At 41.6% G+C, this 14,126-nt stretch overlaps 1 protein-coding gene across 1 annotated transcript in view; it reads right to left on the minus strand.

The window, feature by feature from the left end:
• The window catches only part of DNAH11 (dynein axonemal heavy chain 11), a gene marked incomplete at both ends in the record, with an annotated part of 271,279 nt that overhangs the window by 104,350 nt on the left and 152,803 nt on the right, over positions 1-14,126 (minus strand). Inside the window, 3 exons of the mRNA XM_080921133.1 lie at positions 9,985-10,127; positions 10,741-10,864; positions 12,007-12,169. Coding sequence (XP_080777259.1) covers positions 9,985-10,127; positions 10,741-10,864; positions 12,007-12,169 — 430 coding nt within the window. The remainder of the gene's footprint in view (positions 1-9,984; positions 10,128-10,740; positions 10,865-12,006; positions 12,170-14,126) is intronic.

The following is a 14,126-nucleotide window of genomic DNA, read 5'->3' on the forward strand; positions in this document are numbered from 1 at the left end:
CAGACTGCAGTAATGTCCTGTCTGCGATGGGCTTAGCACAGTGCCATCAGAGGTCACCTATGGTATGGCAAATGTTTACAGTAGAATATCCCATTATTTATGTATATTTTCCCCTTATCTGCCCATATCTTTTTTGGTTGCCTCCTGAAAGCATATATTGCTAAGCTGACCTGCCAGACTTTCTGGTGCTTGCACTTTATTATAATATATAGTCACTTCTCAGAGTATCTTTTGAGAGCCTTTATCTAGTGCCCAACCCAATGTGAAATTTTATGATGATGAGCCTTGCTTAATTATTTACTAGTAACAAGACACAAGAAAATACCTCTAATTCTAGAAAACAAAAATAGATTGTTGAAAGATCTTGTTATATTATCTTTCAATAAATAATTTAGGCATAGTAGTAAATTAACACAAAGTAAAGTACATAGTAGTAAAGATCATTTCCTCCCCTAGGATGAATAAATATGATTCAGACACTATTCTTAAGAGTCAGCAGGCGCTGGAGAGATGGCTCAGTGGTTAAGAGCACTGATCTTCCAGAGGTCCTGTTCAATTCCCAGCAACCACATGGTGGCTCATAACCATCTGTAATAGAATTCCTTTTCTGGTGTGTCTGAAGACAGCAACAATATACCCACATACATGAAATAAATAAATAGATCTTGAGAGAGAGAAAGAGAGAGAGAAAGAGAGAGAGAGAGAGAAACAGAGAGAGAAACAGAGAGAGAAAGAGAGAAAGAGAGAGAGAGAGAGAGAGAGAGAGAGAGAGAGAGAGAGAGAGAGAGAACGAACAGTATGCCAATGATGGGGATAGAAATAAATTAAATATAGAAGTTATGGAAAATACTTGGAACTTCAAGTATGAGATGCTGTTTTATTTTTCTCTGCCTCTGTTCTACTCAAATGAAATTTCTGAAATTATGCCAATCAAAGAGAATCAGTTGTGGAAAGCTAGTATCTTGGGAAGAGAAGAAGAATCCTTGCATATGGGGAGAAGAAAAGGCTAAAGGAGAAACCTAAAACATGAACTGTAATTTAAAAAATTAGACCTTGTTATCTATGTTTTCTTAGCACATGTAATATTTGAGTAATTAATTTACAAACTAATGTTATAATAATGACTATATGATCATCAATATGTATATCATGAAAACTGTGGGCACAGGTGATGTTGAGGAGGAAGAACTGTGAGAGAAAATCTAATCTCACTTTACACTATGCAATGTTCAGCTCAAAATGAACTAAATTCTTCCAGGTCAATCTGATACTCACAAGGACAGTTTGCTAGCTTGACTTTGCCATGGGAACACTTAAGCAAAATAATTTGCAATATCTAATTTAAATCTCTTTAATTACACTTATGTGTGGGTATGTATGTCTGTGCAGATGACCAAAGAATGCAAAGGTCCTGGATTCTTTGGGGCTGGAGTTACAGGTGGTTGTGAGTCACTCTGCATGTGTGATGGGAACCCAACTCCAGTCCTGGGCAAGAGAGTTTGTGCTCTCACCTACTGAGACATCTTCCAGCTTCCCTTTTATTTGTATCTTGAGAGCTGGCCTTGCTATGTAAACATTGGCTGTCTGAAAATCACACTTTACAAACCCCATGCAATTCTCCTTTCTAAGCTCTCTAGTGCCAGGACTATGGTGTGCACCGACATCTGGTCACCTTTTCAGTGACTTTGCAGTTGGTCAAGTACGCACGGAATGAAATGGAAACCTTTGATAATTTTAGGAATCATAAATCATCTTAAATAGTATTTGGAAACTCAACTGTGGAAATACATGTGCTCATCCACAGTTCCTAGGAAGGGACTGGAAGGATGTTGTTAGCCTGAGGCTTCAACTATTAGCCCAATTCATTGTGCAGGAGTGTCTAGCTTTAATCAGAGAGTACAGAGGACTCCTGCCCATCTCCACTCCCCCTTCCTTAGGCAACAGTACTCCATGAGGTTTTCCAAGAGGCCATGCAAATGCTTACAACCATTGGTTATTTTATTTTTCTCTAAAGATGGTCTGCACAACTTTGCGATGACTTGTAGTAAACCCACAGGAAAATTATTTTGTGTTGGGGGACCGATGGTCATTCTGAATAGCTTTCTCGTTATATCCTCAATACCTTAAGGTGGTATTAGCATAAGAAAAATACTTTCTAAGAAATAAAAAAAATGATTGACCATATTGTTGTCTTGTCTTGTCCATAATTCAATATTTCAAGCTCTACTGATGTGCATCTGAGTGCTCCTCTTATAAACTTCATGTCTGAGGGAATTGGTTGATATCTGAGGTGTCGAACTGGACATGGATGCTGGAGTAGGAATGCAGGTGCTGGCATTTTGCAGACTCCCACAGAAGCCTAGGGAACAGCTCAGCTATGAGGAGGTCTCACAAGCACTAACCTTTTGTTAGGCACTGTCTCTGGGTTAGACATAATTATTTAAATAAATTTTATTACTGTGTATGCATATGGTGTGTGTGTGTGTGTGTGTGTGTATGAGTGAGCGTGCATGTGTTATAGCATGTCTGTGAAAGTCAGAGAATAATTTTGCAAAGTTTTCTTCTGCTTTTACATGGGCTTGAATTACCTGGGATTGAATTCAGGTTGGCAGGCTCTCTGGTAGGTAATCTACCAGCTGGATGATTTTTTTTGGTATTATTTGTGAAATAAGACACTGAGTACAGAAATATTGTACTAACATCTCTACTCATTTATGAGCAAGACAAGAAAGCCTAGATTCTGAAGTGTCCTGATGACTGTAGCCTACCCCCCCCTATCTGAGACCATGTAAACAGGATCCCAAAGAGATGGTCAGATTCTTCCTACCACAGCAGCTTTGCCATGCCTACCTGGAAACACCCTGCTATATAACCATTAGTCAGGTCCCCACAAGACAAAAATTGGACTGCAGTGAGCCCACAAGCCAGATTGCAAGGGGTGTTAACCAACAAACTTTGGGGAGGGAAGCAGGGTTCAGAACTAGATATCCTTGCCTTGAAGTAAAACTCAAGTTAGTGTGTGTTAGAGAAAAAAACCCCACCCCTTACCTGAACTCAGTTTGGCTACCTTAAAAGAAGTACCTAGATTTATGCAATAATCAATAATCATCTGCCCTGAAAAGGTTTGCCTGACAATGCCAAATGAACCATCAGTGGGGACAGGAAGAAACACACCTAGGTAGAAACAAAGTTACATGCCTAGATGGTAACAAAATTAAACACTGCAGGCAGCTGTGCTGTTTCTAAAAGCAAATTTCCCCAAGCACAAAAGCAAACCTGGAAATCACTACAGATGCATCTACATTTAGGTGTCAGATGTTAAGAACTTGCTTTTGAGATCCATACCATAAAATTTTCTATTTGTTTTTCCTCCACATAGGTGCTGTGACTCATTTGAGATGACCCACATTTTACCATGCTTTGTAACATGCTTCAATTTCCTGTGGATACAGTCCCTCCTTTACTACATATTTATCTGTGTATTACTAACAAAACTCAAGCCATTCCATCTCCTAATGGAAATTTGAATTGCTACAGTCACTGTGGTTTTTTTCCCAGCTGAAGTAGTTTATTCTCAGGTAGAAGGAATCCTCCCACATATTTACTTCCGAAGCATCTATCCATAACTTATGTTTGCATTTATCATCCAAAGCCCCAGTATATTTCAAGGATAATAAGCCCCGAGTCTTGCTGAGGCAGCCCCTATGGAACAGGGCTTTATCACAGAACGCGTTCTCTGTTCGAAAACTGTCACTTTATCATCCTCCTCATGCCTTCTAACCGTATCCTTCATCTAACCAGCTTTTAATTTCAATTCTTTTTAAAAGATCCAACAGCAAAGTGTGTACACATAAAACACTTTGATGGGAACTTCTGCTTTAGAGAGCATACAATAAAATCACCTCAGAACTTTTGACCGGGTAACACTGAGCATTTCAGATTTTACTTAAAAGTAATATTTGGTACCAGAGAGTTTCAACTCCTTTAATTCTTCTTCTTTCTTCTTTCTTTCTTTCTTTCTTTCTTTCTTTCTTTCTTTCTTTCTTTCTTTCTTTCTCTCTCTCTCTTCTTCTTCTTCTTTTCTCCTCCTCCTCCTCCTCCTCCTCCTCTTCTTCTTCTTCTTCTGCCTCTTCTTCTCTCCCCCCCCCCCCGTGTGTATGTGTGTTCATGGGTAAGCTTGACAGGGTACCTGTCTGTCCTTGACTTCCACCTTGTTTGAAACATGTCTGTGAGTTGGTTGCTATTGATGCATAAGCCTGGTGTGATGTCTTGTATATACTTGGCCCAGGGAGTGGTAATTTTAGGAGGTATGACCTTGTTGGAGTAAGTGTGTCACCGTAGGCATAGGTTTAAGATTCTCCCTCATCCTAGCTGCCTGGAAGTCAGTCTTCCACTAGCAGCCTACAGATAAAAATGTCCACACCTGCCTGGATGCTGCCATGTTCTCGCTTTGATGATAATGAACTGAACTTCTGAAACTGTAAGCTAGCCCCAAATATATGCTGTCCTTTATAAACATTGGTCATAGTGTGTCTGTTCACAGCAACAAAACCCTAAAACACCAGGCTAGCTGGCTCAAGAACTTGTGGAGATTCATCTCCTCCTCCTTTCTCTCTGTAGGACTGCTGGGATGACAGGCCTGTGCTACTGGACCCAGCTTTATGTGGGCTTTGGGATTTGATTTCAAGTCTTCACTCACATACAGAAAGTGCTTTACCTACTAGGTTATCTCAGCCCCATTTCCATTTTTAAAACAAGAAAATCACTGTACTCACAAAGAATGTGCTTGTAATCTCCATAGCAAAGAACAGATCTAATCCCGAGGAACCCAGGCCAGAGAAGTAGCGCCTACCCCTGCTGTTTGTGGGGGGGGAGGTTTGCAGTGATCATGTACTGCCTTGCAGGCTAATTTTCAGCCCCTCCCTTAATACAATTCTTCATTTTTGTCAATTTTTTTTAAAAAAAATTGATGCCTATTTTTCTTGTACATAGGTTGGGCATTTGAGGCAGCTCATGCAGTTTTTGGTGGCACCACTGTCAGAGCAGCTGACATTGTGGTGACATCATCTTCCACGTGTGTAAGGACAGGCCTCATGCTCTGCTGGAAAATACCCTGAACACACAGACTACTTTTCTAAATGTAATGTATATTCTGTGTGAAGTGACCTTGGTTTTGAAACTGAACCTTTCATTGCCAGTGTTAAAAAAGGTTTCTTTTAGAGGTTTATGGGGGACAGCCTGGTGATTCACATACTTGCTTTGTGAGCAGGAAAAATTTAGTTCAACCCCTAGAAATCACCCATATGAAAAAGCCAGGTTTGGTGGTGCAGGCTTCGGAGGCAGAGAAGGGAGGATTTCTGGAGCTCTTTGGCCAGCTGGTCCAGCATTTATGTTTCTTATATCATTAGAGATGGATCTCTCTACATATTCCTAGACAGACAGTCAGATCATGAAATGGACAGATATCTAAATCTCGACACAGAGTAGAGGTCTGTAAATAACCTAAGGGCTGCCCATGTCACAGGGCAAGGAAAAGAAACAAAACAGTTTCCTGGGTTCATTTAAGACCACAGGAGGAGAGATGGAATTGATGTTTTTCTAGTACAAGATGAGGAACCTGTAGGGAGTCTCATACTACATAGGCTCTGACCACTCGCTCCTTTGCAGCAGTCCAAGGACATGCATTTGATCACTGGTAATGAGGACTAGTCTGTGGACTCAGAAGACGTCCTCTAAGTGCCCATAGATTCTCTCAGCACTGCATTTCCAACCAAACGGTGCTTAGTGGCCAGCATGACTGGTGGGTGGTACCAGCAGCCCCTGTGGCACACTTAGCTCCGGTCTCATCAGGAGCACAGGCAAAGAAGATACCAATGCTTCGGAAACACAATCTGTAGCCTGAACTGATAAACTGTGCTGTCTGCGGAAATGTCAGAGTGACGCAGGCAGCTTTTTAAGATAACAGGGATGAAGTTCATATGCAGACACTGCAAAAACTGAAGCTGTCATTTCCCTGGAAATCTGGCAGGTGGTCCATTTCTGCGTACCAGTTTTTCTCTGGGCGAAGAAGTCAGCAGACTGAGTAAGGCACACACGCAGGTCTCTATCCCATCAAGCCTTGCTTGTGTATGGAGTGAAAGAAATGCATGGAGAAAGACTGGTGGTTGTGAAAAAAAATATGAAAGGGCAGAACAGCAGGGTGTCTATCTTAACTGGGAATATTAATAAGCCTAAGGGAAAATAAACTATGTAATTATCTCAATAGACATCGAGAAGAAATTCAGTAGAGACTTCCTTGACAAAATGGATGTGTGAAATCAAAAGCCAATAGGAGATGTTACTTGTGAAGCATCAGAGATCCAGACACAGTCTCTGTTAGCATCACTGTTTGGACTGTCTTCTGCAGTCCTTACAAGGCAGTAGGGATAAGACACACAATCAAAACACGTTATTTCCTGAGGCTATATGACATCAAGCAGCTCCTACAAACTGCTTTAAGAGGGTCTAAGCAGTTGGTACAGCCCTGTAATCCAGCACCTGTGTACACACGGACCGGCACATGCATGCACCCACACTCACACACTCACACACTCACACACATACCGGCAACCAAATTGGCAAAACAGGAGATAAGAGAGCTAATCACAAAACTAAAAGATATTTTTCCATATTTAAATAAGAGTTTCACCAAGCAGTAGAACAAAAAATCAAATCCTCCCTTACAGAAACTAACTAGTTAGCATGATCTAGTCAGAGTTAAGATAGTGGCAGAACAATGCAACAATGTGAACCTAATGCCTGTTCACAAATATGAACACTTGAGAACAAGGAAAAGCTTGATCAGAGACAGTAACTAGGTACTAGAATACATAAGAAAGTATTGCTAATTTGCATAGGCAATGTTGAAACCAGTGGAGCTTAGCAAGGAAAGAGAATGGAGAATCTGAAGAGACAGTAACCTGACAAAGAGACAGCCATTTCTGAATTAATATAGGAGATACAAAAATAACCTGTTGTCTCTCAGCTTCACCACATAGGGTAGAAAATATTTTCTAGAGGTAGCATTCCTTAAAAACGAAATTATACCTAACTTGTAATTGTTAACTCTGGGATTCTTCAACTCCACAATGGCACATAAACAACACACATTTTGTAGAAATTGTACGGAGAATCTTGAATTTTAACCTTTTCCTATGCTGGTGGCATGCAGTCTGCCATGTTCTGATGATGACCAGTAGTTCCATTTTGAAGGCCTAGTGCATTGTGGGGCTAAGCTATGACATCCTACAGGGGGATACATTTTTCAACTTATAATACTTGACCTATGGTGGGCTTACTGGGACACCACCCTGTGGTAAACTGAGGCATGCTTGTGTTCTCAAATTCATTTTCAATGTTATGTCATAAAAAATATCTGAAGATCAAATACTCCCTCCCCCAAGCCTACTGTAGTGGTGAAGTACTTGCAGTCACTAGGACAGCAGCTCAGGGTATTTTGGGAAGGGTGAGTTCTAGTTTCCTAAAACAGCTCTTTTTCTTTTTCCTCCTCTCTCCAATTAGAATGTGAGTGTGCTCTGTGGTTCTATGATGAGGAGGAAGGACACATCCAGATGATGCTAAGACCGATGAGACCATAGAGCTCCAAAGGGTTATTGAGCCGGACTGGGCTGACAGGTGGGAGAGGTTCTGAGGTGCTCATAGCTGGATTAGCTGAATTTTCTCCTCTGTAGCCTTGGTGAGTTTCAACTGCCTCTAAGCTAGAGCTTCTCAAAGTTTCTAATGCTTTGACCTCTTAATATAGTTCTTCATGCTGTGATGACCCCCAACCATAAAACTATGCTCATTGCTACTCCATAACTGTAGTTTTGCTGCTGATGTGAATCATAATCTGAATATAATATATGCAGGATATCTGATATGTGACCCTTTCAGGGTCATTTATTCCCAAAGGGTTGACAACAGCTGCTCTAAGTAAGATAACCTTGGAAGACCAGGCAGGGTGACATGTGTTTGTAATTCTAGCATTCGGTAGATAGAGGTGGGAGGATTTCTGGGTCCAACTTGGCCTGGGCTACATTATTAATTCTAGTCCAGAAACAAAAGGGAAAAAGGTAATTGAAGAAGAAGGAAAAAGGAGGAGGAGAAAGGAAAAGAGAAGAAAGAAGGGAAAGAAGAAGAAAGCAGGAAGAGGAGGACAAAGAGGGGGAAGAAGAGAAACAGGAGAAAGGAAAAAAAGAAAAAAAGGAGGGAGAAGGGAGAGGATGATGAATGTGGAAAGGGGGAAGAGGAAGAAGAGGAAGAGGAATTAGAAGAGGAAGAAAGAATGAAAAAGAGGAGGGATAAGGAAGAGGAGGAAGAGAAGGAAGAGGAAGAGGAGGAAAAAGTGAAAGGGGAGGAGGAAGAGGAAAGGGAGAAAGAGGAGGAGAAAGGAGGAAGAGGAGGAAGAAGAGAAAGAGAGGAAGGGGAGGAAGAAGAAGAGGAGGAAAAGGAAGAAGAGGAGGAAAAGAGGGGGAGGAGGAGCGGAAGAAGAGGAAAAAGAGGAGGAAAAGAAGGGGAGGAGGAGGGAGAAGAGGAAGAGGAGGAGAAGGAGATTTTTCTAAGCTGACAAGAAACTCCCAAGGCTGTCAGTACCCTGTCTAAACTTGAGAGAAGAGCAAGTTTTCTTAGTGGTCTGTGACTTGGATGTGTATGTTAATGTTACTGAGTAATTCTGGGCTGAGTTTAGAAGGTTCACATTCAAGATTCAGTTGCCTGAGAGGCTTCTCCCTAAGGAACTGAGCATTTCTGGCTGGTGCTACTGTTGCTGTCCATTCATTTCTCTCCAGTGCCCCATACTCTGTAGATACCACAGAGCCTCCACAGCATTGACAGGTACAGAGATACTAGAAGAAATAGCAAAGCAATAGCTTTTTAATGGTTCCAACTTTGCACCAGGAAGATCAAAATCACAACAGCAGTGTTAGGAAGTTGGCATCTGCAAGTCTGGAGTGTCTGTTGTCTTGTAATACTTGATCTTCACTGGTGCTGCTGTTTAGTTGCCTTAACTCTCTATGAAGCTCCAAAGCAAAGTGTAGCTTAAATGGAAGGGCTTTAAGAATATTTGAAAAACACCCCTAAATCACATCGCACAAAGGACACACTAGTATCTGACTATTGCTCATTTGATGATGTAAGTACCTCACTTCATCACAGTGCACATCTCCAGCTCCAGTGACATTGTTCTCCCCACAAGAACTCCATGTTTTGATCATTTAGAACTATCTCAGCTTTTCTCAAACAGGTTCTTCAAATTTCACCTTCTATGTTTCCTCTCACAAGGGGTCTGAGGAAGGACTCAGTGGTTAAGAGTGCTTGCTGCTCTTACTGAGGACCTAGGTTCAGTTCCTAGCACAAACATGGCAGCTGACAACCATCTATAGCTCCAGTTCCAGGGAATATGACACCCTTTTTGACCTCCATGGCTACCAGGCACATATGTGGTAAACATGCATATATTCAGGCAAAACATTCATACTCACAAAATGGAATAAATAAATCTAAATAAAGCCAACAATATTGTTTACTGTCCCTACATGCTTGTGCCTTGAGTTCCTACCCTTGCCTGACAATGGAATACTATTCCTCCAGGGTAAACCTATTCCCATTAAAGAGGAGGCTGTCCCCGCCTGCCTTTCCAGGGGACTATTTATACTTGTCCCAAAGGAAAATTCTTGGTGACATGTCTCACCTTTTACAACAGTGTCAGCTCCTCTAAGACAGAGGAACATGGCTTTAATACTGACCATACTGCCTAGCCCAGGTCGTCGAAGGAGTTCAACACCCTGGTCTTAGAGACACACAGTATAGACATGGCCTAGATGAACACACAAGTCCCTTCAAAGAAGTCACTGAAATCCAGACCATAATATGAGTCCTGGCTGAGATGCACATTAAGTGTCAACAGTAGCTTCAAAGTAATACAAAAGTAAAGCAAACATTTCTTACTTTGAGCTGTCGTCGGACTCTGGCCAAAAAGAATGCCCAGCAGTTTTCCCTGGAGTCCACTATGCCGAGACCACGAACTTCACTACGGATCCCAGAAATGATCTTGTCCATATCTTCATCATTGAACAGATCTGGTATGTCTCCTGTCCCCAAAGAGTGGGCAGAATTATATAACAACCTTGACTTTTACATTTTACAGTGGATTTTCTAGTGTTTGAAAAGCTTTCTAAGACAAAGCAAGCTCCATTTAAAGACAGTTTGAAATTAGGAATGCCTTTTTCCCTCGCCTTTTGTTCTGATTAAGACACAAACCACTGAGAGAAACTAGTTGCCTGCAGCATACTCACTAGACCTGAATAGCCCATCAGGCCTTCACACCCAGTAGATTCACAAGCCTCTGAGAACTGTATTCCACCGGATGCACACACCATCTAGACACATACTTACACTTACTAACCCACAAACCCCCTAGATCTGTACCCCACTGGATCTGTTCACCCTCTACACCCTCATACCATCCTGACCTGCACAAGGAGGAATAACATTTACTTCAGTTTGGGTCCCTTAGAGGCACTTCTCATCCATAATCTGAGTAAGAAAGCAATATAGTACCAATTAGTTAGGTTTATAGCTTTCTCCCCAAAGACTGCCCTAGCAAACATCTCAAAGACAAATTATCTCTCCTTAAAGTTCATTGAAACTACAGATAATTTGTCACTGGGAAAGATCTTTCAAGAAATGTGTCCATTTAATCACCCGATGCCAGCAAGTCATTAATCAGCACGAGGAAGCTCTCATCTAGAACGTGGGCATCTGTCAGCAGGAACACAGTGGGCATGTTCTTGGCTCCAGTTCTGACGTACAAATTGGCCAGGTCTACCTGTAAGGAAAGGACACCATCGCTCATGTGCTGTTAGAATGCTGATGTGATGCTGGAGTGTGTGGCTGAGTCCTGGGAGGCTCGGAGGGAGGATTCAGGGCAGCGGCTGTGCCTCCCCTCCCAGTGGCCCGGCGCTTCCCCTCCAACTCTGGTGTTTCCTAGTGAGCATCATGTGACTTGGGGGAGCCCAGGGATGATCCACATCTTCCTTCTCACACAGCCGATATGAGCTCAGTGACACCTCTGTCAAGTGGTCCTCTTCCCACTCCAACAACTACCCTCACTGAAAATATCTTTGCTTCGCTATTCCACCAGCAATGTTAAAAGCACGTGTGTGTGTTTTTAAGTATAAAATGCCTTTGCCACAAACTCTAGGCATTATTTTGAAAGCACTACCATGAATTGAAAGGCAGACATTTAAGGAAACAGGATAGTTTTCTTAAAAAAAAAAAAAAAAAAGAAAACACAACGCTGTTTCAGTTGCTCTTGTCCAAATGGGAAGAAAACCTAGCTGAGGTTCCAGAGGAAGTATATTTTCTTTCTGCCTTTTGTCAGATGAGGACATGAACAGCATTGAACACCGAGTCCACTTAAGGCAGAAATAAAAGCATGTTTGTATATTTAAGACAATATTCTTTTCCAGCCAAGCATATGTTATTGACCCTATTCAAATTATAGAGATGTGTTGTGTATTTGACCATAAAAATGAAGGCGTCAAAGGTGTCTGCAGAGATCCCCTCTTCCTGTAGGCTTGGGGGTTCCTGTCTACATCTCAGAGCTGACATGAATTCACTATTAGTTTGTGCTATGTCTGCCAGACAAATGGGCCAGAAATGCAATCAGCCCTCTATGGCCACAGGTCCAGCCAACAGCAAACAAACAGATAACAGCAAACAGCTGAGGGCACTTGGAGTGTGTAGTCATCACCTACAGCCTTTCTTCTCTGGTGGTTTCTCCCTGAGCACTGTAGCACAGACTGATGTAACATTGTGTTGCAAACAACCTAGAGGCGACTTAAAGCACACAAGATCATTTTCAGATTATGGAATGAAGGTGACCAACCATGGACTTGAATTGCAACAGGAAATAGTCCCAATTCATCTGTGGGTAACAATGGGTGACTCTGCCTCTCAGTTCCTCACCCGAAGCTCCTGGGTCCCGTAGCCTTCTGTCAGGGTGATCTGAAAGACCTCCAGGCTGCAGATATAAGCTGCCAGGCGAGACAGGCTCTGCTTACCACTGCCTCCAACTCCAACCAGGAGGGCATGGCCTTGAGGGGTGTGAAGGATGCGGCTGATTCGACACCTGGAGAAAGGAAGTAGCAGTCCCCATCAGAGTCATGACATAAAACGCCCTGGACTGTACTTGCTTTATATTTTCCATAAATGTGCAGATTTATGATGAAATGCCAATTTTATTGGAATCATTTGATCTTTGTTCACATGCTTCCTTACCAAACAAAGACAGCATTTAGTTTCGAAGTATTTTCTTAAAGTTTTTGCAGGAGTCATATTTTGAATTCTTGCTATATTAATGCTACTTAAAAATATATACAAGTCCTATATGTAAGCTTCATTAAGTCTTTTTTTTTTAACCTAGAAAAATTACATTCTCTGTCAGCCTTACTCCATACAAAGACCTCAAGGGAAGATATCCATTTGCATGAGAGCTTTGCTGTAGAACCACTTTGCAAAAAATGGATTCGCTTAGATTAGTGAATACCTTAGGGAAACTAAAGGCTTGCTTATTTTAAAAAGTTATTTATTTAATGTGTTTCACATCTACATCTATGCATGTTTACCAAGTATGTTCCTGGTGTCCAAGGAAGTCAGAAGAAGCATTGGATCTCCTGGGACTATAGTTACAAGTGGTTGTGATTTACTATATCAGTACTGGGAATTAAACTGGGGTCCTCTGCAAGAGCAGAAAGTATTAACTGCTGAGCCTCTTTTTTTGCTTCTTTTCTACTAACAGCAGCCCCATGAACAGGACAACGCACATCAGCCATTGACATTTCAAAGTCAAGTTTCTTACAAAACCATCCAACGCTCATCCTCCTTAGCCAAGAGACTCTGAATCTTTACGGTTCTGATGTCATTGCTACATCTTTCAAGTATGAATGAATTGGTTTTCATGTCAGTGTAATGGCAGTTTAGTTGAAGAAATGGCTTATATGTGTTAAACAAATTTAAAAAACAATTCACAAAATAAAACTAGAAAGTATGTAGAGGCCCAACTGTAAAAGCTAGACATAGTACTCTTGCTTTTCCGAAACAAACTTCAATGCCAGCCTTGAAAGGTGCACATTGTTCTTCCTTTTGGAAAATGACACCAGAGTCACTCACAGCAGGGTTGATAGGCGTCGCCACTTCAGGTCTGAAAAGATCTATTTTTCACAAGCTTGGTGATTCCCTTAAACTTTATATCTATGACCACATGAACAAAATAACCTTGGAAAAGATACTGCAGAAGAGAAACCCCAAGTCTGGAGATAGGCTTTGGTTGCGTCTTAATGTGTGCTTGCAAGTTTTTATATAACTGAACTCATTAAGTGGCAATGTCCCTTTCTTTGACGCTTAAGGGAACTTTTCATCATCTCCAATGCTGAGGCGATCAGCTTTCATCTTACAATCCCCAATCAAAGAAACACTTTTATGTCTTGGGCCATGTGTGGAAAGTTTAATATCAAAAGGAAATAAATGTGTGGGTCAGTTGGAGACTTCTCATTCCAAGTACTTGCGGACTTCTGCTCCCGGGGCCTTTGGTTGACGTCTTCTCAAACTACAGCTTCCTCCTGCTTGCCTGTTGCACTCCTGGGCATGACACACTGCTCTTAGACAGCTTTCTTGCTCATTTGCTCACATTCTGACTGATGTTCACCTGAGCACTCTTCCCTCAAGCTTCCCAAAGAAGAGATTAGATGGAGGTACCCTGACCAGGAAGGGAGCCTTAAAATGGTCAAGCTCTACCCTAAGGTAAGCAATGTCCTCTAATTTTCTTTTAAGAAGATACACACATCCTTTTGTTTTCAATAACTGTTGTAAAACATAAAAAGAACTGGCTGTGTTACTACCCGGAACACAGTAGGTGCTCAGCTAATCCATGAAAATCAGGTTAAGTCAGGTTAAATCTTACCCACAGATCCCACAAGTACTTTAAGTTCCACTTGCTTAATACCCTTCTCTGACAGTACTACAGAGAAACAACACATTTTTTTATTGGATCTTTGTCCCTTTAGGAAGTAGTTTTCCCACATGTCCGT

Source organism: Micromys minutus (genome assembly GCF_963924665.1).
Source record: "Micromys minutus genome assembly, chromosome: 1".
Lineage (NCBI taxonomy): Eukaryota > Metazoa > Chordata > Mammalia > Rodentia > Muridae > Micromys > Micromys minutus.